Raw genomic sequence first — 26,465 nt, 5'->3', positions numbered from 1 at the left:
AATTGTTATATTAAAGAAATTTTATATAAAATTAGTTACTGAATACTGCAAAACAAAACAATTTTTGTATAAAAAAACACCAGCAAATACTTTCTAGGGATAAAGAAAATTTAAAATGATACTTTATAGCCAATTACAATTACTGATGATGAGAAATTAATTTTGCATCATGGGAAAAGTTGCAAGCTGCAATTAGGGAAGAATGAAGATGAAAGAAATCCTAGGGTGTTGTTTCAGTGCAAACAACCTGTGTACATATAGATGGAATTTGAGTTATGATTTCATGTTGATGCTTGACTTGAAGTAATGTTTGGGTTTGGTTTTTTAATTATTTACCGATATCTTTGGTAACGATAGTTACCGATAGTTTACCGATAGTTTTGGTAACCTGAACTAACATTTAGGTTTGGATTTGTAATTATTTACTGATATTGTTTCTTCATTAAAAATTTGAGTTTTGGTCTAGGGTCGATTTTGGTTGAACTGTGTTAGGTTAGTAATTTTCTTATATTTCAACATTACACAGAATGATTGTAATTTCCTTTATTTGCCTTTGTAAAGGTTATTGAATGATGTCTAATGATTTTCTGTTTAAAGAGTATTAGTGTTTTTCTTATTCACTATTTGTTAGTGAGATTCTAAATTTCATTGTATAGTGAGGTAAGATTGGCCCTGGGGCACATATGACCATGACTTTGAACTATATTTTTAAAAAAGTTAAAATTAGTATTTTTTCTTTTTTAAATCTTGCCCTTGGAAAAGTAGGCGAGAAGTATTTTTCTGCATCTTAAATTAAAATAACAAAATACCATCAGTGCACAATAAAGAATAAATTATTAAATAAAAATCACAAAAAACAAAACATTTACATAAAATAACTATATATTGAATGATAATAAAATTTAGCTTATTTGCTTATTTTTTCTGAAAACATATTTAGTGTAAGTGTAAACAGTATTTTTAATTTTTAACAATTTTTTTTAATTAAATTTATGAAGACGTTTGAAAAGTTTGACTTCAGAAATTAATATTTCAAGGTTAGCCATTATTATTTGTAAAGCTCTAAGCTCAGTATAATCTGTAGAATCATCAACTACTAAAACATTTAAATGTGGAAAATTATTTGGTACCATTTCATAATCCAGTAAGTTTTTATTTGAAATGAATGCCACATTAAGATATCTTAGATTATTACAATATTTCACAATATTATCAGTAGCATTATTTGTTAGTTTTGAACATCCTTCAATATTAAGAGATATAAGATTTTTTCCACATACTTTTACTATCGCTTCTAACCCAGAGTCTTCTAATTTAAAACAATAGGTTAATGCAAAACAAATCAGATTTTGTAATGTTCTATTATTTGAGTTAAAAGTTTCTATGAAATCGTTATTGTTCAGTCCAATTCCTTTTTCAATTTTTAGTGACTTCAGATGTACTAGTTTAGGAAAAGTATTAAGTTGTCTACCAGAGAATGTCACTGCATTTATTACATGAAGATCCTCCAACCATTTACAATGAAATATTGCCTGAAAATTTCAAATGAATAATAAAATTCATTAATTTACTCATGTGTTACCAAAAATTTGTATTATGTTTTACAAGACTATAAACAAAATAAAGTTCATAAATCTATTTTTGTTACCAAAAATTATGACTTAAAAAGATATATGACGTGCTTTTATATAATTTTTTTTCTTCATAATAATGTTTTGGTAAACAAAACTTAATTGCAGTTCGACTCATTCGAGTACACTTTAATAAAATAATAATCATGGTAATTTTCCAATTAGTGGAAGTGTGTTTCTGATCCAATGTTTTCATTAACTATAATCCAGTCTCGTATGATACTGCAGATATTGTTAATTGAGGTGATCTCCATTGTGCAGGAGGCACTTGATGAGCTCCAACCAAAATGCTTTGCCAGGAACAGGAGTGTTTACTGGTGGTACAAGGAAGTAGGGGAGCTTTGAATAGAGTGCCTCAGAGCAAGGCGATGGCCGCAGAGGCTACTCAGAGGCAACAATAGGATGGGCATCCTTCATGCTAGGGAGATGCTCGGTGAAGCTAGGTGTACTTACAGAGCAGGTATCAGTCACATTAAGGAGAAACAGTGGACTGACCTGCTCAATGAGGTCGATGCAGATGTGTGGGGGAATGGTTACAAGATCATAATGAAGAAGTTTGGTTGTTCTCTCCCCGTTCTGACTAAGAAGCGAGTGGATGTGATAGTCAAATTATTCCCAAAGGTGGAACGGGTGCCTTGGAGGGATATTGCCCTGGATGGTGTAGTTCCTCTGTTCAAGCAGGATGAAGTGGTTGCAGCAGCTAAACGTGTCAACCCGCGTAATTTTACCGGTCTTGATAGCATCAGCGGTGAGGTGGTGCAGGTCTTGGCGCAGGTGGCCCGGGTGAAGCTTCTTGATGCATTTAATTACTGGTTGACAAACGAGTTTCTGCCGGGAGCATGGAAGGCTGTCTGGCTGGCTCTGATTGAGAAGGGGAGTGACAAATTTGGTAATGCTGCTGAATATCACCCACAATGTGTTTGTTAAGCATGGTCTACAAGCTTTTCAAGCGCCTCCTTGTGGGTAGATTGACAGCCGAGTTGGAAGCTGGGGTAGGCATGGTGGATGCTATCGACTGAGTGATGCAGCTGGTTGATGAAGCTGCCGCGTCCAGTTGGCGGACTAGGAGAACACCAGTTGGTATCCTCCTAGATGTTGAAAATGCCTTTAATAGCCTGCCCTGCCGTGTTATTATGGATGAGCTTGAGATGCGTGGTGTGAGCGCTTACCTCAGGCGGTTGGTCGGCCAGTACCTGAGCGAGAGGTTTGTAGTCGCCAGCACGGAGGGACTGTAAGCACATGAGGTAGGGTGTCCCGCAGGGATCAGTACTCGGTAGTTTGCTCTGGAATATTGCTTATGATGGTGTGCTGAGGATCGAGTAGCCGGAAGGGGTCACTGCAGTCAGTTTTGCTGATGATCTGGCACTGGTTGTTGTTGGCAAAACATAGTTGGAGTCGCGGAGAAGGGCACTATGACAATCCGTATGGTGAATCACTGGCCCGCTACGAGGGTCTGAAGCTTGCAGAGCGGAGCGGCGGTGATCATGGCTGGGAAACGTAAACTTGACCCCGTCGCCTTACGTACCGGTGCGACCGAAGTCCTAACCTCGCGTAAGGTAAAATATCTTGGAATGTGGCTGGACCATGGGAGGTTGTTCCAGGAGCATGTCCCAGAAGCAGTAAACAAGGCTAGGAGAACGGCTGATGCCCTAGCCAAGCTGATGCGGAATCGGGATGGCCATTCACCGGATGAAGGAGGCTTCTTGCTTCGGCGATATGGTCGGTCTGCCTGTACGGAGTACATGTTTGGGCTAGTGTTCTTAGTACTAGACGGGCCAGGGAACTCCTGGACGGCTTGCAGCGGATCGCTTGCTTTACGGATCGTACGTGCCTATAGGACGGTTTCCACCGCGGCAATGTTTGTTATCGCCGGGGTGCCGATCCGGAGGAGAGGACGATGGGACAAAGGGGTGCTTTGCCAAGTGTCGCTTGCGATTGGCTTATTGGGCAGTGGCAAGAAAGGTGGCAGGTGTCGCAGACAGGTGGATAGGTAAGATACATCATCCCAAAAAGCAAGGCCTGGATAGGGAGGTCGAGGATGAGTAGAGTTCTCTGATCCCTGTTCGTACCCCTTCATGTTTGCTTATGAGCCTTAGGGGGCTCCTCTATATAAATTGATGGAATCGACTTAAACATGTTGTTATTTGATTATGTATATTTAAAAAATGGGTTGTGTATTCTTTGGGTGCCATTGTAATTTGTGTTGCGGTGGTGTTAACGTGTCGAGTAGTTAGTTGTACTAATTTTTTGTGTTTCCTCTTCTTCCTGTTTAAATGCATAGTGGTGGTGTAATCATGCTAGATTACAATGTCTGTTTTTTAGTGGAGTTGGTTGTATTATATAATTTAATGCTTCTACGTGTTCGTTTTAGTATAGCACTTCGTGTTGTGATGGTGCTATTGTGTAAGATTGTAATGGGTGTACAATATGTGTGTTGGGTTTCATCAGGTATAAATTTTCTGCTTCTCGTTCTTCATTATTCCACAAAAGGGGGAAAAGTATGAAGGATAATAAATATTGTTCAGTATATGAAAATTGTACTGAACATTTATTTGCCATTGTGTGGCAGAAAATTATTCGGGGTGGCTGTTTGCTTCAGAGGTGGTGACCTCTTGCAGGGTGGAGACTGAATTAAACTTAAAAAGCGGGTCCGGTCTCCACCTGGTACAAGATATTGTTAATAGCAATCATTCTGAAATAGTTACTAATCCCGTTTAGTGTAAGGTAAAATATATTTAATCTGAATTGTGTTTATTCATTCAACATATTTTTGTTATAACTTAATAGGAGGCATATTCGTAAAGTAAGGGCCGTCGGCTTATATTTAAATATTAGCGCGTCTGAACACAGTTTCATGCTTACAGGGCCATATATCGGCCATTCACGAAGCCACTACAGTTGTTTTGATTTAGCAGTAGTTTGCCTGCTGGTGAATATAGATCGCAATGTACGTGACAATCGTTTCTTCCGCCAATTGTGAAGTGCGCGCTGTGAATAGATTTTTGTGTGCTAAGTATATTCAGCTGCTGAAATTTATCGGGAGTTGTGCTTCGTTAGACAATGGTGTCGAGAATTTAAAAATGGTCGCACAAATGTGCACGACGAAGAGTGGAGTGGCAGGCCCAGTATTCAGAACGACAAAATCGTTGAACAAGTGAACCGAAAACTGCGATGTGATCGGCTATTGACGATTAGTGCTCGGGCTGATGAATTTCCGCATGTTGGAAGCACCTCTATCTACACGATTGTCACAGACAAAAGTTTGGATATCACAAATTGTGTGCAAGGTGGTACCGAAAATGCTTACCGTCCAACACAAAGAGCAAAGAATGTGCAGTGGGCAAGCGTTTTTTAACCACTATCGACAAGATGAAGATTTTTTTTCCCAAGTGTTACGGGCGACGAGACGTGGATATCCTACACCTCACAGAATCGAAACAACAGTCAATGTAGTGGCACCATTCAAGTTCTCCAAAACCGAAAGAGTAAGTAATTTCCGTACTCGAATCGAAAAATGTTGGTTACCGTTTTTTTGGGACAAAAAGGTCGTCATTTTGGTTGACTTCGTGGAACGTGGATCAACAGTTAGTTACAGCTGACGTGTACTGTGAAACACTAACCAAACTGAGACATGCAATCCAAAATCGACGACGCGGGTAACTGTCGTCCGGCGTAATTCAACTTCATGATAACACGCATTCACTCACCGCTGCCTCAACCAAGAAGATTCAAGATTTTCGTTGAGAATTTTTTGATGACCCAACATATAGGCCTGACTTTGCATCTAGCGACTACTTCCTCTTCTTGCATTTGAAAAAGTGACTTGGTGAAAAACGGCTTGAAAACGACGAGGAACTCGTCGAACTGCCGTTGTCAACTGGTTCAAGTCCAGGCGGCTAACTTTTATGCAGAGAGGTTATAGAAACTGGTGCAGCGTAGGAAAAGTGCTTAGAACTGAATGACTATGTGTGGAAAAGTGAAGTAGATATGTAGTAAACTAAAACTAAGTAAAAACCTTTCCTCACGAGTTAATTTTTTTTAATGACCAGGTGGCCCTGACTTTATGAATATGCCTCATATATTTGAAAATTTTCATTTGTTCAAGCAATTAGTTCATGACCTAGTGTAATAGTTCTTAAAATATCTCTGCATATTCACTATCGTTAACATTGTTGTATGCAGGTATGTCATTTTCTAAGAGTTATATGAAATTAGTAAACACTAAATTTGAAAAAACAAAATACTGAACATGCATAAAATGGAGGCTAATATCCTGAATGACCAGATATTAAGGCTAATATCCTAAATGACCAGATATTAAATTTTTTACTACGTAAGAAAATCATAATCCTTAGTACCAATGAAGTAGAGAGGGCTAGATCATATTCTTGAATAGATTTCCTGGAAGTATATTTACAGTTATTTATGTCACAATTTATATTGTTTTAAGAAAATGTCATCATGGTGATCTGTGCACATAACATCATTGGATTACCACTGATCCTTAAAAGATTTCTGTGAAATACATTGTATGTATATTATTTAATTACATTCTAAAAGTGAACTGGTGTTTTTCACCATTGGTGATGTCACCTTTCTTTGGTAGAGTTTAATTATAATTAGCATTAAACATTAAAGTTTAGTTTTTTTTATTTTTATACATTTGAAAAACAATAAAATTAACTATAGACCACTAAAATTAAATAACGAAAATCTAGATAATATTTGGATAAACACATTTAATTTGTCTGAAAATTATTTGCTTAAGTAATATACTTCGTGTAAAGGGTATGGACTTTTCAAACCCATATGCATACATTCAAAACAGACTGTACAGATAAAAAAGGTTATTTAATTAACTATGGTTTTGTTTGTACTATTAACCTTGCAATTGATTATAAAAGTAAAATCAATTTAGAGTAAGAAGAAACAATTCCTAAGAACTATGGTTACAGTTTTCCATTGCATTGAGCTACAATAGTTTTGATGAATTGGAATTTTAGGCCATATAACTATCACAAGCAACTTCAAAAAAAGCTGTTATTTCTTTTCTGGAATCATTCCAGAAAATGAACTGATCTTATGGTAATATCTGCAGAATGGTTTTGAGATTATTAAGAGACAAGTGTTAATTTCTTCCAGTCCCATGACTTCTAATAATGATTTTTTTTGCAAAGTCATTTTAAAAACAGATATTTTGATCCTGTTCTTCATAAATTTCTTTCCTGTGCTAATTTTTTAAATTCAACAGATTTACTACATCCTACAACCCCAGATCTGATGCATATATTAAAATTTTTGTCTTGCTCTGTAGTTACTCCTACTTTATTTTCTATCCTTATATTTGGTCCTATTTAACAGATCTTGCAAAGTGGTGATTTAACTCTGATGAAGACATTGACAATACAATGCGAGAACAGTTATGGCATTTGGTACATGAATTTTTCAACAAAAAGTAGAGGAAACTATGTTATCTTAGTGTGATATGATATGATACATATTTACATGACTATATATAAAAACAGATTTTCAGGAAAATAAAAGGATTATCATATGTATACTCCTCACATTGTGTTTTTTATTCCTCACCAGTAATTAATTTTTTGACTGCCCCTTGTACATTCCCTATCAACTAGTTTTATCTCATGCAAGTTACAAACACCTTTCCTATCCCATTCTTATTAAAAAAAAACCCTTCATTCTAAATTTGAACAATCCACCTAAATATTCAAAATCTTTTGTACAACAGATTCCAAATGCCTAAGTTTTTCTTATGCTTCTGATATCGTACTTAGTTTTTATCCTTTGACATGTTATTACTTCTTAACAAACATTATACTCCATCCATTAAAATTTAATTTCTCGTTATTGATCTTTCTCATAGGTTTCATTGCCTTAGTTTTAGTCTCAAATGATTTTCTGTTCCAGCAATAAATCCATGTTTTTTAATACTTATGTGTACATAAGTATTTCTATATTATATTTTGGTATTTGTCAAAAGAACAGTGTGACATTTTTATTTTCTCTTCTTGGCTAGTAAGTATACTTTAAAATTTGTTTTTCAATTCCTATTTTGTTTCTTCATCATCCAAAGTGGAAATTAAAAGGAAACTCTTTGCTTTTGTTAGACAAATTTTCCTTAAAATTAAAAAACTGTTATATGTTACATTATCAATTGGCGTTTCCAGATCTTCAAATGCCTGGTAGAAATCCGTTATTCCCCGCTAGTAATGCAGTAGACCTCCCTAAGTAGACAAAGTATATTGACCCAGTACAGTTTTATTCATCTGTAACCTATCCTAGAAATTTTAGTTTTATGGTTGAAATATTGCTGCGGTTTACACATTAACCTGCTCCTGTTTTTTTTTTTTTTTTGTAATAATGTAATAATTCACTTCTTTTTTATCTAAGGATATATAAAATGAAAATGAGTGTGCTGTATGAATAACTGTCCATCAGGTTGGCCATCTGTTAACTCGCTGTCGCAAATCAGTTGTTAACAGCTGATTTTTTAAGTCTAAGGTTCTGAGATTCAAATCCTAGAAAAAAGTTAGATGCTTTGTAAATTTGAATACTAGAAAATGGATGCTAGTGTAGTTTGGTGGTTGGGGTTTTAATTAACCACTTGTCTCAAGAATGGTTGGCCTGAGTCTATACAAGACACCTTATTTACATGTAATACATATCATTCTCATCTTATTGGGCTGTTGGGGGTTTGCTTATTGTTCACTGTTGAACAGCTTGCAATGTTCATGTTAAGAAATATGAATAATTGGTGAATAAAATAAATTAATATCTGTTGCAAGATTGTGTCTGTTAATGGCCATCCAGTTTAATACAAATTACTATAAATATATTAAATTTAAAACTTATTTAGTTACTACTGACTGACACAATTAGTATAATAAAAGCTTCATTGGAAGGTCTTACGCTATATGAGGATGAAGATAAGTAAGTACAATCTAAAGTTAAAGACTTCAGTGAAGAATGCAAAGTTTGAAATATTTCCACGACAATCTCGTCTGTCAGAATTGGATCAAACACATTACTATTAAAAAGTTTCAAATTCTCTAAATGATGACAGTTTAAAATTATTTCCATTAGTCTATTGTAATTTAAATATTCTTTATTTGCAGATAAAGTAAGACTATGTAATTCAGTCAGTGAAGCAATGCTTGTATATAAACTGAAAAATAAACAATAAATATATATATATTTTTTTCATTATATTTCACATTTCATAGATGAAATGAAAAGAAGTAAAAATTGATAAGTGAATAATTAAGTTAGTATTTATTTATTTTCAATAATACATAAGAGGGTTTTGCCCCGTACAAATACTCCATACACAAATTAGAACATATATTTCTTTTACTTTTACAGAATTAATAATTAATGAGTAATCCTGATACTAATTATAATATTACTTAACTTAATCATACTTAATTTAACATTGTTTCATAATACAATTTAATATTTGTTACTTAACTTAATTTATATTATTTGTAAAAGATGAAAGATTAGGTGTCTACAAGGGTCTTGCCCATTTTGTGGCACCATCCCTTTTCTATTAATCTTTTTAGTTAGAGTAAGGGGAAAAGTAAACAGTTTTATCTTATATAGGATTAGTTTTGGTTCAATTCATGATTTACTCTGGCAGAAACTCATCTTTTCTGCAGTTAAGTATAGAGAAGATCAATCGTCGTCAAATAGTTGTTTACTAATAAACCTTTCATCCAGTGCTACTCGTTAAGTCATATGTAAAAAATCTATTACTATGTTAAGACCAATAGTATAATTCATGTAATTACATGGAACATACTTTCAGCGTCATCAATATTAAATTAGCCATCATCTTAGTAGCTTTAAGAAAGCGTTTAGGTTCCTACTGGTCTTTATATGATTAGGAAGTATGTTATACAATCTAGGAGCAGTACTTGAAAAGAACTTCATATAACTTGTTTTATTTGCTCTGGGGACATATACATTCCTTTTACTTCTAAGTTCGTACTCGGTTATCATACTATCTCTATGACCACTTCTGATAAAGAAAATTTTCATTACTTTATAAACATATAAATAACGTAACGGTAATATAGACAATTCCCTAAATATTGGCAAAGAATGATCCGTAGTTCTTTTTTTACTTATCATTCTAACGAATCTTTTTTGGAATTTAATTATGGAATTTAAATTTGTAACATAAGTTCCTCCCCAACAGCTGATGCCATAGTCTAGCCAACTATGCACAATAGCAAAATAAAGTTCTCATGGTTATTTTTGGGGATAGTTTGTTTAAAAAATAAAATATCCTAAGATAGCTTAAAAGTTTTTGCTTTAATAGCGCAATATGATTCTTCCAGGTTAGACCACTATCTAACACAATGCCCAAGTATTTACAAATATCACGTTGTTTGATCTCACTACATTCTAAACAGTCGGATTTATTTATCACAGATTTTTTACATTTATATTTTATTGTAAGTGGCAATTTTATTTTCCCCTTTAAGCAGAAGTTGATATACAAAGTTTTTTCAACACTCAAGATCATATAATGATTTGAAAAGCATAAACGCAGTGCCTTCAAATCTGATTGCATGTCCTCAGCCACTTCTATCCAGTTGTTGCAAACATAACACAAGGCAGTATCATCTGCAAACACATATACATTACCTTTAAGCGGGCCGAACAGACACTATTTACATATATTATGAATAGTATGGCTCCCAATACGGATCCTTGTGGGACTCCATATTTTACCCCAGCAAAGTTACTTAAACACCCTTTTATTCTCACGCACTGTCGCCTGTTGATCAGATAGTTCTCAAACCAATCAAATGAAACACCTCTAATGCCACTCATCCACAGAATGCGTAGGACATTGTGGTCTACACAGTCAAAAGCTTTTGTTATGTCTAAAAATATATCACTCACACATTTCTTATCATTTGTGCCCTGAAATACTTGGGTAGTAAAATTTAAGAGCACCTTTTCAGTATTGCTCTCAGCCATAAATCCATATTGGTTTTTACTAAAAAAAGAAGTTTTATTGAAGTACGATATTAATCTGTTCTTCATACATTTCTCATAGATTTTAGAGAAGATAGAGAGTAGAGATATTGGTCTATATTGAGTAACAGAATTTTTATCTCCTTTTTTAAAGACAGGTATTACTACTGCTTTTTTTAAAGCGTCCGGGAATTTTCCAGATTGGAGGCTTATATTTACAAGAAAGGTTAAGACATGTGATATGATCTACCGCTAATTTAACAATTTTTGAGCTTATTCCATCGATACCAGGGGATTTATTGTTTTTGAGATTTTTGATAATATTTTCAATCTCAGCATTAAGGACAGGCTCAACGAACATTGATGACGCTTCACAGTTTATATTTGCCAGATCATTATTTGTATCGTTACAACTTTCATTTAATTGTTTACGTAAGTCACTTACATCATTTATGAAATAATTGTTAAATATGTTAGCTACTTGAAATGGTTCAAAGATATTTTTATTATTTCCATTATTTAGTTCAATAACTTTATCTTTTCTTTTTTGACCAGTTAAGGAATTAATTACTTCCCACTCCTTTTTAGAATTTCCTTTACATCTGTCAAACATGTTATCATAGTATTTTTGTTTAGCCGATGTAATCTTAATTTTAGGTTTATTCCTATATGTTTTATAATGTTTAATTAAATGTACGTTATTAGGGTGCGCTGTTTTTTTGTATAATGAATTGCGTATTGATATCATTTCACACAGTTTATCTGTTATCCACGGTTTTAATTTTTTGAATTGCTTACCCTGTATGACTAATTGAGTTTTAGATTCGTTTATAATTTCAGTAAATTTTCTTATGAAAATATCAAAAGCTGCTAACGCATCGTTATGTATATAAACATCCCGCCAGTCTACTTTAGCGATAAGGGAAATGAATTTATGACAATCAATTTTAACAGCATTCTTTTCATTCTCATTTTTAATAGTATTGGAATGCGTCACATTAGAGATATGCGATATCCCGACACCTATAAGACTATGATCTGTTATCTGCAAATGACTCACAGTTGAAACTATTTCATAATTATTTTTATTTTCTATTCTTGACAATAAGTGATCAATGCATGTTCCACTTGTAAGTCGTGTGGGTTCATTGACTAATGATTCAAATCCATGGCAGTTATAAATAGTTTTATATTCATCTATTAAGTGGGATTCGGAAAGTAGGTTTAAGTTAAAGTCACCAATTATTATGCAGTTATTAGAATTAATTTTAGACAGCACATCATTAAATTCATTTAAGAAGTGCCTCTTATCCTTACTATGTAACCTATATAGCGCAAGTATTGTATATTCAATACCATTGTGCATTAGGTCAATAAGAATTGCATCAGATGCAGATAGAGATAAAGAAGCCCTTCGGTAGTTCAATTTAGAATTGATATAAACAATTATTCCACCTGATCTATAACCTTCATTGTAATTAGCTATCATATCATAATTTTTTATTTCGTATAAAGATACTTCATTTGACATCCAAATTTCCGATAAAACAATTAAATCTGGCATGTTTTTAAATTTAGATAAATTAACTAATAATTCATCAAAGTTCTTTCGCAGACTACTAATGTTTTGGTGCAGAATTTTAAATTCAGTTCATTAATTTATTAAAATTGGTAGAGATCATTAGAAATAAAAATTTATTTCAACATAAATAAGTATGCTTACGGTAATGAAGTCCTCTTCATTCCTAATCTGCACAACTTTGTCTTTTTCATTCTTCCGCGTAAGTATTTTCCCATCTCATAGCCAGATGTACTTGTAACCTTTAGACTTTTTTGCCTGCCGAGCAAGCGCATATAGCCGTCTCCTTGGTGGACAGAGCGACTCATTTATGTACACCGGAGTATCAGTTGTAAATCCCATGTTTAATGTAGTGGTAAATTTTTTATCTCGTTTCTTCTTCATGAAATTTTCCTTATCCTGCCTTCTGATGAACTTGACAATGATTCCGTCGGACATATTATTTTTCCCTGGCAATCTGTGACAAGCATCGATCATCTCATCCGTAATTTGGAAACCAATTACGTCTCACTTTTTTAATTGTATCAACAACATCTTCATCATCTTTTTTGGGGATACCATGAATTTCTATCATACTTTTACGACTATACTGCTCCGCATCCTCAAGTCTGAACTCAAGCTGTTTAACTTGTTGACAGAGATTATGGTTTTCAGCTGTCAAATTCTCAATTTTTTGAACATACTCTTCTAATTTTAGTGTCTGGTCAGCAATTATTTTTGAGTTATCATCAATCTTTTTGTGTAGGAGGTCTGACGATTCATTCATATCACTTATGATACGTTTCTGGGCTCTCTTTAATTCATTTATAGCGGACATCACATCATCAAGTGTAAAGGTGATTCTCTGTACAGCAGTTTCTAGTTGAAGATCTTTTCTTTTGCTTAAGGCACAATGTTCACATCTCCAAATTTCATTATTGAATATCAACAATTCAATGTCATCTTTGCTCATATTTTTACAGCTTGCATGAAATAATGTCTTGCAATCAATGCAAGCTATTTTACTATGTTTAGTGGTTATATTTTTATTACAAACTCCACATTTAGGCATGATGTTGGCGTAAACAGCAATGTATGAAGAACAATAAATTTTGAATAATAGACGGCGTATAGATCCTCTGTTGATATGTATTCACATCGAACGCAAAGTTAAGATTCCCTAAAAATACTGTTCCGTTTCATTATACAATTATCAAACACTACCGCGAAAATAAGACTCCGCATTTCACCACTTAAACACCAACACGCTAATCGCTCCCAATGTTTACTCCTCGAACTCTGAATTAATACAACAATTATATACAATACATGTAAAAAGTGTAGAACTTGATATTCAGTGAAATGTTTAAGGATTTAAAATATTCACTCGAAATTATTTTACTGTATGAAATACTTATTTGTTAAAAATAATTAGGCATATATAATAATATTTCAGTTGTGGGTTTATCTTCAGAAGAATGAAATTCCTCTGAAGATTGTTATCACATTAAATAAACAAAATTAACTTTTTTTGAAATATGATAAGGCTCATATTAATTGAATCTTGAAAGAATTATTCATTTATCATCTTTAATATGTTTTCCAGTAGTTTCCTTCTATAATTACTTATAAATTCAGTATTTAATTACTTACACATTACATATATATATATATATATATATATATATATATATATATGTAATATATGTCATATGGAATGATTTTAATACCCCTTGAAGGGCATATTTTTGAGTTATTAATCAATCACATGTCCATACCTGTTTATCTACAATATATATATATCTTACCTTATAGAAAGTTAATTTGAGGAAGCCACCTGAAATAAAAATATATTTTCATTCATCATCGAAACTACTAAGTTACACCCACTTTGTTATTTCATTCTGTAATATCGGTGCACAATTATACTTAGAAACGTAGAAATCAACTTAGATGAACGTAGAAAATATAAGAATGCTAGTGATGAAGAAAGTAAAAGGAACTATCGGCAATTAAGAAATGCTATAAACAGGAAGTGCAAACTGGCGAAAGAAGAGTGGATTAAAGAAAAGTGTTCAGAAGTGGAAAGAGAAATGAACATTGGTAAAATAGATGGAGCATACAGGAAAGTTAAGGAAAATTTTGTGGTACATAAATTAAAATCTAATAATGTGTTAAACAAAGATGGTACACCAATATATAATACGAAAGGTAAAGTCGATAGATGGGTGGAATATATTGAAGAATTATACGGAGGAAATGAATTAGAAAATGGTGTTATAGAGGAAGAAGAGGAAGTTGAGGAGGATGAAATGGGAGAAACAAAACTGAGATCTGAATTTAAGAGAGCATTACAAGATTTAAATGGCAGAAAAACTCCAGGAATAGACGGAATACCTGTAGAATTACTGCGCAGTGCAGGTGAGGAAGCGATTGATAGATTATGCAAACTGGTGTGTAATATTTATGAAAAAGGGGAATTTCCGTCAGACTTCAAAAAAAGTGTTATAGTCATGATACCAAAGAAAGCAGGGGCAGATAAATGTGAAGAATACAGAACAATTAGTTTAACTAGTCATGCATCAAAAATCTTAACTAGAATTCTATACAGAAGAATTGAGAGGAGAGTGGAGGAAGTGTTAGGAGAAGACCAATTTGGTTTCAGGAAAAGTATAGGGACAAGGGAAACAATTTTAGGCCTCAGATTAATAGTAGAAGGAAGATTAAAGAAAAACAAACCAACATACTTGGCGTTTATAGACCTAGAAAAGGCATTCGATAACGTAGACTGGAATAAAATGTTCAGCATTTTAAAAAAATTAGGGTTCAAATACAGAGATAGAAGAACAATTGCTAACATGTACAGGAACCAAACAGCAACAGTAATAATTGAAGAACATAAGAAAGAAGCCGTAATAATTAAGGGAGTCCGACAAGGATGTTCCCTATCTCCGTTACTTTTTAATCTTTACATGGATCTAGCAGTTGATGATGTTAAAGAACAATTTAGATTCGGAGTAACAGTACAAGGTGAAAAGATAAAGATGCTACGATTTGCTGATGATATAGTAATTCTAGCCAAGAGTAAAAAGGATTTAGAAGAAACAATGAACGGCATAGATGAAGTCCTACGCAAGAACTATCGCATGAAAATAAACAAGAACAAAACAAAAGTAATGAAATGTAGTAGAAATAACAAAGATGGACCGCTGAATGTGAAAATAGGAGGAGAAAAGATTATGGAGGTAGAAGAATTTTGTTATTTGGAAAGTAGAATTACTAAAGATGGACGAAGCAGGAGCGATATAAAATGCCGAATAGCACAAGCGAAACGAGCCTTCAGTAAGAAATATAATTTGTTTACATCAAAAATTAATTTAAATGTCAGGAAAAGATTTTTGAAAGTATATGTTTGGAGTGTCGCTTTATATGTAAGTGAAACTTGGACGATTGGAGTATCTGAGAAGAAAAGATTAGAAGCTTTTGAAATGTGGTACTATAGGAGAATGTTAAAAATCAGATGGGTAGATAAAGTGACAAATGAAGAGGTATTGCGCCAAATAGATGAAGAAAGAAGCGTTTGGAAAAATATAGTTAAAAGAAGAGACAGACTTATAGGCCACATATTAAGGCATCCTGGAATAGTCGCTTTAATATTGGAAGGACAGGTAGAAGGAAAAAATTGTGTAGGCAGGCCACGTTTGGAATATGTAAAACAAATTGTTGGGGATGTAGGATGTAGAGGGTATACTGAAATGAAACGACTAGCACTAGATAGGGAATCTTGGAGAGCTGCATCAAACCAGTCAAATGACTGAAGACAAAAAAAAAAATTATATTTACTCTTTTATGACAACTTATTTAATCTCTGTATAAATAATGCTAATGAACTTACCCCCATTTCTAGTCAAACTATCTCCATAGGTGTTATGTTTCTATAAAAACCAGTTTTTTAAAGAAAAACTGATGTGCTATGTTACTATCACTGTTTAAAAAGACCAAAAATTTTAGAAGTACAATAAATTGAACAGCAAGATGACATCATATAATCACATTTTACCTTCCCATGATTCAGTTTTCATTTATAATTGCCCCATTAAATTTAGTAATAAAATCTTGCATATTTCTCCAAATATCCTTGATGTTAATAATAATAGTAATACTAGTTATTACTATTTTATTTCCACCTTACGTTCACAGTAGAAATGTAAACTTGATCTTTGATACCCTTTGTATTTATGTTAAAAATTGAACTGCAGTTAATTTTTTAATTTCATGTTTATTGTTAATTGTTGTTTGAAGCGGAACATAACATTTGTTAAATAAATTGTAAAAACACAATTGTTGATGTTAATGGAAAAGAATCAAGAACACAACCTCTGGTATATTGTGACATTATGAATGCTGCCAACTTATGAAACAGTAATTTTCCTGTTATTATTTAAAATAGAAAGTGCTTTTTTTTATTGTAAAGTTTTTTTTTTTTTAATTTCCTATAATTAATAGAGGTAGAATTATTAATAGAGATCCAGAAAAGTCTTAAAGATTTTTTAAGGGTGAGGTTCTGAACTGAAAATTTCCTTCGCTAAAACTGCAGAATTCTACTAAGGAGAAACCAGATTTTCAGATCTTTTACTACAACATTGTCTCAATATTGTAACTTATTGATCCTGCAAGTAAATTTAGAAAAAACTTCTAATATTACAATAAATGTTAGTGTTTAGTAATAGTATATTGCTATTTAGCATGCGTACTACAATAAAATAAGTACGTCAATTAATATTTATTTTCAGAAAAAAAAATTTACACTTACCCATCTGCTGAAAATATTGTTCCTTTAAGATTAATTTTACTAAGATAAATACATGATGTAAATAAATTCTCTAGTGCAGTTACATTAATGTGTTCTGGGCAGTACTTCAACGTAACTTCTTTTAGAGTACCATTGAATCTGATTTAAAAAATATGATAATATTAAGCAGAAATTGTGAAATAAACACAGAGAAATAAGCTAGATTTATTATTCTAAGAAAATATTAAACTGTTCACTTGACATCATGTCTAATTCATGTTACCTTTAATTAAATTAAGATAATTCATACAAATTTTGAAAAATCATCTTGTATAACCATAGTTAAAATTTCATTCAACTTCATTGTTACTTCTATACTCAATATTGTTATAGTGAGATAATCCTGCATGACAGGAGTGTAATGACAGGAACACATTTCATTAATTACATTAGGGTTACATACATCACATTAGGGTTACTACTCCACTCATCACAGTAAGACCTGCTCTTCCATTAAAAACCCTAGTTAAAATTTTAAAACCAAATTAAAAAAATTCTTTCTGATAAAAAAGAAGTAATTTAAAATTTAATAAATCAAAACCAAGTTTTTAAAATTTGTTTTGCTTATATGGGAAGCATAACGACCACTGTTATGGTCATAAGATATTAAACACAAAATACCGTTGCAGGCATTAGTCCCATAAGAAATTGTAACTTCTATAATGTGTGGACACTGCCTGAAAATGACAACAGTATTGCTACTGTACACAATGCTTATTATAAAAACTGCCTGAAAGATTCTAGGTATTATAGAACTATCAGACTGTACTCTTTCTAATTCATATCAGTATGAAACAAATTGCTGACTGAGGTTAAATCCCAATTGGATAAAAAGCATAGTCAGTATACTGTGGACTATTAGGCAACAGTAGGTTTGTATACTTTGTACTTGTACAATATAAAATCCTGATATAATTCAGTTAAATGAAAGAATTTGAGAAATAAAATTTTTTCAACTTTTATTTTCAATTTTATGACGCACATGTAGGTTTTAAAATGCAATGTTACTAACAAAAGAGATACTTAAAAAAATGACTTAGGAAAAAAGCAAAACAAATCAATCAAATAAGAATATTTTCCATGTATTTTAATGTTTAGATGGTTTCTCTGATTTTAATGTTATTACATAAAAAATAATAGTATATTAGATATTTTAATAAAATACTATTGTAATCCAATTATGCGTCTAGTTGTACTCAACTATGTACATCAAAATGTGCTAAAAAAAGTGGTAATTTCTAAAAGATAGCAAATTTCACTTATATCTAACTAGACAACAAAATAACCCATTTCACAGCATAAAAATTTCACAAACAAGAAAGGTCATTAATATGCTTCACTTTCTATTAATAATGATGTAATCTCTGGTAGATTATTTAAAAGATACCCTGATGGAAAGTCTTATTCTTTAAGACTTTGGAGGTTGGCATCCCTATGGGCCTAGCCTCTGCAGCTTTTCTTCCTACTACACAGAGAACTGCAAAACACTTTCACTATACATATATACTATGCCAGGAACATTACACAAATTACAACATGTACTCTTAACAACTATATAAACAACATTCTACACTATTTCTTCTTTCCCTTACACTCTGTGATGTTGCGACACATTACGAAACACAACTGTAACCCAAACTGGAACTACATAGTGAGTCCTTAATATCCTCTGGATACCTGGGCAAACTCAGTTGTATTTAGCTCTAGTTCCAGTACATGTATGCTCTGCGGAGTGGTCCATTATTGCCGGTACTCATGGGAACCGTATGTCAGTCCCAATCTCAAATCCTTCAGTGGTTGTTGGTCCACTTGAAATCAACAAATCTGGTAGCCTTAAAAGACTTTGACTGACTGTCAGCTGAAGATGTGATGAATGATGAAGAAATAAGAATGTAACAGAAAAAAGTAAATTATCTAACATGTGTTTCCTTGTGGTTACATATAAAGAGGAAGGTAGATCGTTTACTAGAGTTTCTCCTTCTTTTAAATAAGTGTGTAGTTAACAACTTGTGGTTCATCAAAATCTATCTAAAAGCTTAGGAGTGGATCAGAATCTAAAAGCTTCTGAATGAGTTTAACAATAAAGAACAGTGAAAATAAATAAAGATAAAAACAGTGAAATAAATATTCCTAATTACACAATAAATATAAGTATAAATAAATATACAGTGAAAGAACAGTGGAAGCTTTTAGTTATATGAGACGTTCTTAGTTACATGAGAATCCTAGCTCTTAGATATATGAGAAAGGACAAAGTGATAGTGGAGCCTAACAATGCACTGAATTCCAGCAAGGGAGTGATGATGGGCTGTGACTGATTTATCAGAAATATCTGAAGAGCTGTCACCACAGTCTGTTTCACCTATGCAGAGAATCATGAGAAAGGAGGCCATCATTCTCACTTATCTTAATCTTCTCTACTCCAACTGTTCCTGAGCGCTTAAGGGATCGTTGCATAACTTCAATCGTAATCCTATGACAGAAATGCTCTGTGCCTACGGCAATGCGAGGGCTGTATGTCGTCCAGTGTTTCGGTGTGCTAAGCAGAAATTATGGCAAAACTCTGTATATACCATTTTTCGGACAACTCCTCAGTTGTTTGGAGAAATGTACGGACCAAGGTATGGAAAAAGGACTAGTAACCAATGCAGTCCTTGTTATCAGGCAAATTGATGTGGCGAACAGTTTGGATCAGTTTTACTAATATCATTCTACTGTCCTGAGTTTATGAGGTAAAGTTGCAGGTAAAAAGAGTGCTTTTTATTATAGGAGATTTTGAAAAATGAGTTAAACATTCCCTTGTCCCTTGATGAGCTAAGGTATGCGTTGAAAAATTCCCGTGACACTTCCCCTGGAAATGATATCAGGTTCAGTATGCTACCTCACTTGCCAAATAGTGCATTACTACATCTTTTGTCTATTTACAATAACATATTCTCTGATCAGGTACTCTGTGCAAGTTGATGGAATGTTCAATAAACCATCGACTAGTGTGGTACCTTGAGAGAAACGCCCTAATTGCCCCCAAACAATGCGGTTTCCGCCAATGTAGAATAGCTATCAATCATGTAGTTGCCCTTGAATCTGTTATTCAAAACGCCTTCCTACTTCACTAGTGCCTGGTTGCGGTATTTTTTAATATGTAAAAGGCATTCGATAAAGATTGGATAGAGGAATCATAAATAAACTGCATGAATGGAGTACACAAGGACATCTCTTTGCATTTTTAGGGGTTTCCTCAGCAGTCTGACCTTTTGAGTTCAAGATGGAACAATGATATCCGGAAGTTATACACAAGGAAATGGAATACCACAGGTAAGTGTCCTAAGCGTTATTTGCCGTAGCAATAAATAGTTAAAATGCGTGCGAGAACTCATTATGTGTTCTTTATTTGTTGACGATTTCTCAATTTACGTAACATGTAGAACTTTAGCTATTAACAAGAGGCTGCTCCAAAATACAATAACCCGTTTAGAATCGTGATGTAAAACAACTGGATTCACGTTTTCTACAGTGAAAACGAAATACATCTGTTTTTCACGCTTGAATTAAGATAATGACCCTCAATTGTTTTTACATGGTGAACCAGTTGAAGAATGCACACGGGTTAGATTTTTAGGTATGTGGTTAGACCCACGAACAACGTCATAACACATTAAAAGGAACTGAAGATAAAATGCTCAACATGCATCAAGTTTTATCTAATATTCGATGGTGGATTTGATCGAGTATACATGTTGCGCTTCTACCGAGCTCTAGTCCGTTACCGCTTGGACTACGGCTGTGTGATTTATTCGTACGCTCAGACCACTACAATACTAGATTCCTTACATCATTAATTTATCCATCTTCCTGTTGCAAGATGGATGAGAAAATTAAATAAAAAGATGGATAAACAAAAGATTTTGTTCAAGCCCTGTGATAATTTGCTGGTGGAGAGTGGTGATCAATCTCTTTCAAGTAGACGGAATCAAATGATCTGCACTTACATAGCTCATATTAAAGTGCAACAAAATCATCCAACATTTGATGCAGTATTCTCTAACAAACATCTGATTCAATACGAAGAACAGCCGAGATCTACTGCTGCTGATGCACAAGCATCTGAGCTCTCACCGCCTTTTCTCAGTTCTAAATACACAATTATCTCCAGTCCTTACTGTTGCTCCATGTCAATATAACAAAAAGATTACTAATCTGGTTATCACACAAAACAAATAACCGATTATAAATAACATGAATCCTGATGTTATAGTTTATACGGACGGCTGTAGAAACGTTAATTTAGTTAGTTGTGGCTGACAATAGAACATACATGTTTGGCCTTCCCAGCAAAAGAGGTCTGTTTTTTAATTGGGTTGCTTCTAACAATCTTGTGTGTTTCCTGAAGAGGGTTGTTCATGATGAATCGCAAAGTGAATGGGATGCAACCAATGAACAATAAACTTTGCCCAATTAAGGAGTCTCACCATGGAGCTCCTCATGAAGAAATAACTGCCGAGAGGTTATTATCTACCATTTGTAAATAGGGCACACTAGGTCCACTCATGGATATCTGATGACAGGAACAGATGCACCACCTGGTGCTTGCTGACTAACAGTGCACCACATCCTTGTGTGGATTGTATCTGTTAAGTGGCATCATTACAAATTTAAACTAGAGGCTAACATATGAACTATTCTAGGGGATTATGAAACGAAGTTATGTTATGCTTTATGATTCCTTTCAGCTGTCCATTTATATTCAAATATTTGAATTACTGTGTTTTAATTGTTTATGCATTTGCTGAAAAGCAATGATAATTTTATTATCTTATTATCCTTAGCATATGCTGCAAGTTTTTTCATTTTAAGATGGATATTAATTGTTAATTTTTAACACTTAGTTTTTTTTAAAACAAATACATCATGTCTGGGCGATGATAATATGAAAGATAAAATTAAAGAACAAAAAAATAAAAAAAAGATTATCTTTCACAGAAATATTTAAATAATGCTAATTAAATTTATTATACCTGCATTTTTCTCATACTTATTTAAGATATACTGAACTATTTTTAGCAAAATTGTTTCTCTATTGTGTACCAGTTTTATATATTTATTATCTAATAAATTACTTTTATGAATTAGTATGGTCTATAATCACTTTTCTTTTTTATTCATAATAATGTAGTTTGAAATTGAAATGCTGTACTACTCAAGGTGTTTCAATGGTTTCCCTTGATCCTTCATGGGAAAATGTTGGAACAGTTACATTTTATTATTCACAGTATAGCAGATCTACTACTTCTGTATGATGCATATAATGTGTTTTGTTTATGTTAAGCGGACTGCGAATAAAACAAATACTGATTCGAACTGATAATTGTATATTAACATGTTCATGATTTAATTTAATTTGTATTACATTGTTGAAAAATATATATAATTTAGTATGTACATATCTACTTTATGATGTGTGAATTGATTCTTCAAATGATAGATTGGGACTGACTAGATGAGACTGGCGGACTGACTGACAGACAGACAGGCAGATTCTAATGCTGAGCTGGCTTACATAGTGTAGATGAAGCTGAGTGAATCACCAGGAGCTGTGTGCGGTACAGAGCCTAGTGAACCACCAGGAGCTGTGTCTCAACATACTGCTGCCATAATTAAACACATCTTACAATAATATAATAAGACTGAATCCAATATGCTTGGCGACTAGGCTGTATCATATGGTTGTGTGTTACACACTAATAATTAATGAATAAAAATACATGTTTAATAAAATAGAAACAAATTGTTGAAACGAAGGAAAAACTAATATTTAACATCACACGGTGCCAGACAGCAGTGCTGCTTGAACATAGTGTATAATCATGTTACAATCTGAATAAAGTATCCATTTATTTTTAATGTGACCACCAGAATTATCTGCCTAAAATGACCCCTTTCTTTGGTCCAAGCTGACAGAAGAGGGAATTTCATGCTGAAGGTCAGTAAAACCTTACAAAAAGAAATCTTTTGATATAAAAGATAATAAACAGCTAACGTAACTTTTTCAGAGCTATAACATAAAATTGAATTCCACTTAAATAAAGATAGCCTAGGCAAATTATTAATATAATACCAAGCTTCATAAATTCTGAAATGGTCAATTAACTCTGCATGTTTTCCTTGTTTTAATAGTTTAGCTGTGATTTGTGCAAATCACATGTAAAATTCATTTCATTATATGTTGTGGCCTACCAAGCAATATCATAACATTGTACACTGCAAGGCAAACATTACAAATTTAAAATATCCGTAACTGAAAAAAAAGATTTCTCTCAAGTTAATGAAATTTAACTGAATATTTGTTGTATCAGTGAAAAATGATTTAAAATATGAATCTGGGAAGTATGAGTAATAAATAAAAAAAAGCATCTTATCTTTAATATGGTGTATATTATATGTTTTCTATACAAAGAACTTTGGCCACATGTCTGAAGTACCATTTGCATTAGCCCCAACAGCAATAAATATAGAAGATAGATTCTACTTTATGTGTATTAACCAATGGATGATATTAAATCAGTAAGCATTTGAAAAATTACACAAGTTTTGATTTTCTTTTAATTCAAATTTTTAAATGAATGTTGAATATCTTGGTTCCAAATTCTGTGGAATACTCGTGAGTTTGATGATTGACACTACACATACCAGTTTTGAATGATCATATGATAGGTGCCATGAATCATGTTCAAAACTCCATCATGTTCAAATCACTTTTATCAGTCTATGGAGGCAAACTACAACAATGGGTATTCCAGCTTAATACAACCCAAGGAAAACTTAAATTTAAATTCCAAATTTCCATACCAAAAAAATTACTTAACCACTTTCTTTCAACAAAGATATGCCCAATAACATCTCTCAAATAAATTAATTATGCTAACAACATAAAAGATTTGTTAATACAATAAAAAAACAAGATTAAAAGAAAAGGAAATGAGTAATCAAACATATTGGACAAATCTTACATTATGTAAATTAAAACAAGTCCATTAACGCAGATTGTAATTGTAAATTCAAAATTTAACTATAAGACAAATAGGTAAAACTTTTTATCAAGTTAACTGTGACAAAAAAAATTCAATATAGAAAGCATGATATGCTGTAACTGCACTAGAGCAGTGTTTTCTATGATCTGAACTTCACATCCCATTCAAACACCACAATGAATATGCATATGCTACAACTTACACAATCATGTGCCTCATGCAGGATTCTTCAAGATAGCTTACTCCATGATAATTGCAAATTCACATATTTGCATCGTTCCACCCAACAGTGTATTATTTATAAAACATTTTATTAAAAATATTTATCTCACACCTCATAATTAAAAATATTAAACTAAATTACCTTACTTTTTTCAGTACAATTACCTGCATAAATGATCAATAATAACATCTACTTCAGGAACAGATACAAGCTCAATTGCTTCTAATCCAGAAGCAGACTTTAAAATCTCACAAATCTTATTAGTTGAAGCATTATTTCCTTCAAATTTAAGTTGTTGAAGTAATTGTTTATTACTAGTTACAGTTGTAGCCCATTTTTGACACACTTCCATCGCTTTTAAACATAATTCTTCTTTGTCCAAATATGAAAATATTTTGATCAATATTTCATCTCCTAAATCATTTATATTAGGTGCAATAGTTTTTTTTTTATAGTATGATAGTCGGTACATTGTTAATTATGTTTACTATACACTACAAAAAGAAAATATCAAAAAATAAACACGAAGTACTAGAATATAGGAAGTTGAAATAAAAAATGTTCCTAACTTGTGGAAATTTTTTTGAGTAGTCTAAACCTTTACTCAAAAAAATGTTTTTACACTTTTTGTGTAAAACTTTTTACACTTTTAAACTGCGTGAAAAATAACACTTAAGTTGTTAGCCTTTGGAAAAAAACAGCATTTTCTGGAGAATCAAGAAAAAAGTTATTCGTAGATTTTCTCTAATTTACTTTTAAAAAAGAAAAAAATTATGAATATAATTTTATGAACATCAGTTCTTCAAAAATTCTGCTTTAGGTTTCTAAATGTATTATGAATATAATTTTATGAACATCAGTTCTTCAACAATTCTGCTTTAGGTTTCTAAATGTTTAATTTCCATGGTAATATACTATATGAAACAATCAAATTTAAATCTTCAACATTTATTGTCTTCAAACAATCAAATTTAAATCTACAACATTTATTGTCTTCAAAGAATCATGAAACAAAAATGTAATCTGGATCATTCATACTTATTTTTACTGTGGTTGACACCTTGGATGCTGAAATTTCAGAATTGAAATCTATGCACGGTTTGATGTCAAATCTGCTTGCTGATCTACATTGATTTCAGATTGAAAAACGAGGCTTTTAATGTTTTTTAATATTTAGCTATATTTCTCATCGCTTGTTTTTACTAATAAATGATGCCCACAAATAACAGTTGTGGTCTAAAATAATGTAATTTGTATAAAAGCCTGCAAATTATCTTTAAAGCAAATATATCAAAATACTGACAATGCATGTAGGAGATGAACATGTAATTCTAGTCTGAAAAATAGGATTATTTATCCTGCTAACCAAAATTAAGATTTGTGTAGAAAATTACCATAGTCATTTTCACTGACAGAATTATTTTTCAGGCTGAACCACATTGCACTAAATTAAATAATTTGTAATTTATAGGGAAGATGATTTCAGCATAATTTCTATGGATAAATATTAAATAAACCTCATTTTTATATACAAAATCTTTAACCAACATGGATTGACAACATCAAAACATATATAAACTTATAATCTCAATTTCAACATTTGTGACTGAAAATCTACATTCACAATTGATTTTTTAAAAATAAATTACTGGAGAAAATTTAGGAATAAAATTAGTTCATGATGTCTCCGGTTATTCAGAGTTTTACTTGATTTTCCAGAAAATCAGTAATAATAAGAGAATTACAACAAATAAAAATGTTAGAAAGGCTGAATGGAAAAAGGACTTATAATGATGAATTTAACTGCACTATCTAGAAAAGTGTACTTGTAAAATCATAGTGAAAAGGTATCATTTAAGGATTATATAGGGATGAATTATTACGATCAATCTTTTAGGTTGTAAGGATGATGGGAAAAAAATTTAATTCATCCAAAAAAATGTTTAATTCAAAGTATTTAATTCGACGAGGTGCTTAAAAAACAAACAATGCATAGATTTAAGTAAGTGATCAGGCTAATACGAGTAATGACTTGTAGAGTAAAATGGTTTAGCAAACTGTTGTTATTGATCAAACATAAAAAAAAGAATGAGGCAAAAAACCTGACAAATTTTATCTTGTTTTTATTCATGTGCTAAATTTAAAGCCACATGTATGCAAAAAC

The 26,465-nt window shown here is 32.4% G+C and overlaps 1 protein-coding gene across 1 annotated transcript; it reads right to left on the bottom strand.

The window, feature by feature from the left end:
• Positions 1-980: 980 nt before the first annotated feature.
• Positions 981-24,773, bottom strand: LOC142320087 (uncharacterized). Its single transcript, XM_075357763.1, has 4 exons — positions 24,466-24,773; positions 17,012-17,149; positions 8,562-8,817; positions 981-1,532 (listed from the first exon to the last, which is right to left on the bottom strand). Exons 1-4 carry the CDS (start codon positions 24,771-24,773, stop codon positions 981-983), a joined length of 1,254 nt encoding a protein of 417 aa, XP_075213878.1.
• Between the last annotated feature and the right edge of the window lie 1,692 nt (positions 24,774-26,465).

The sequence above is a fragment of the Lycorma delicatula genome, chromosome 2, assembly GCF_047948215.1.
Source record: "Lycorma delicatula isolate Av1 chromosome 2, ASM4794821v1, whole genome shotgun sequence".
NCBI classification, from domain to species: Eukaryota; Metazoa; Arthropoda; class Insecta; order Hemiptera; family Fulgoridae; genus Lycorma; species Lycorma delicatula.
This window is presented reverse-complemented; position numbering and strand designations above follow the sequence as displayed.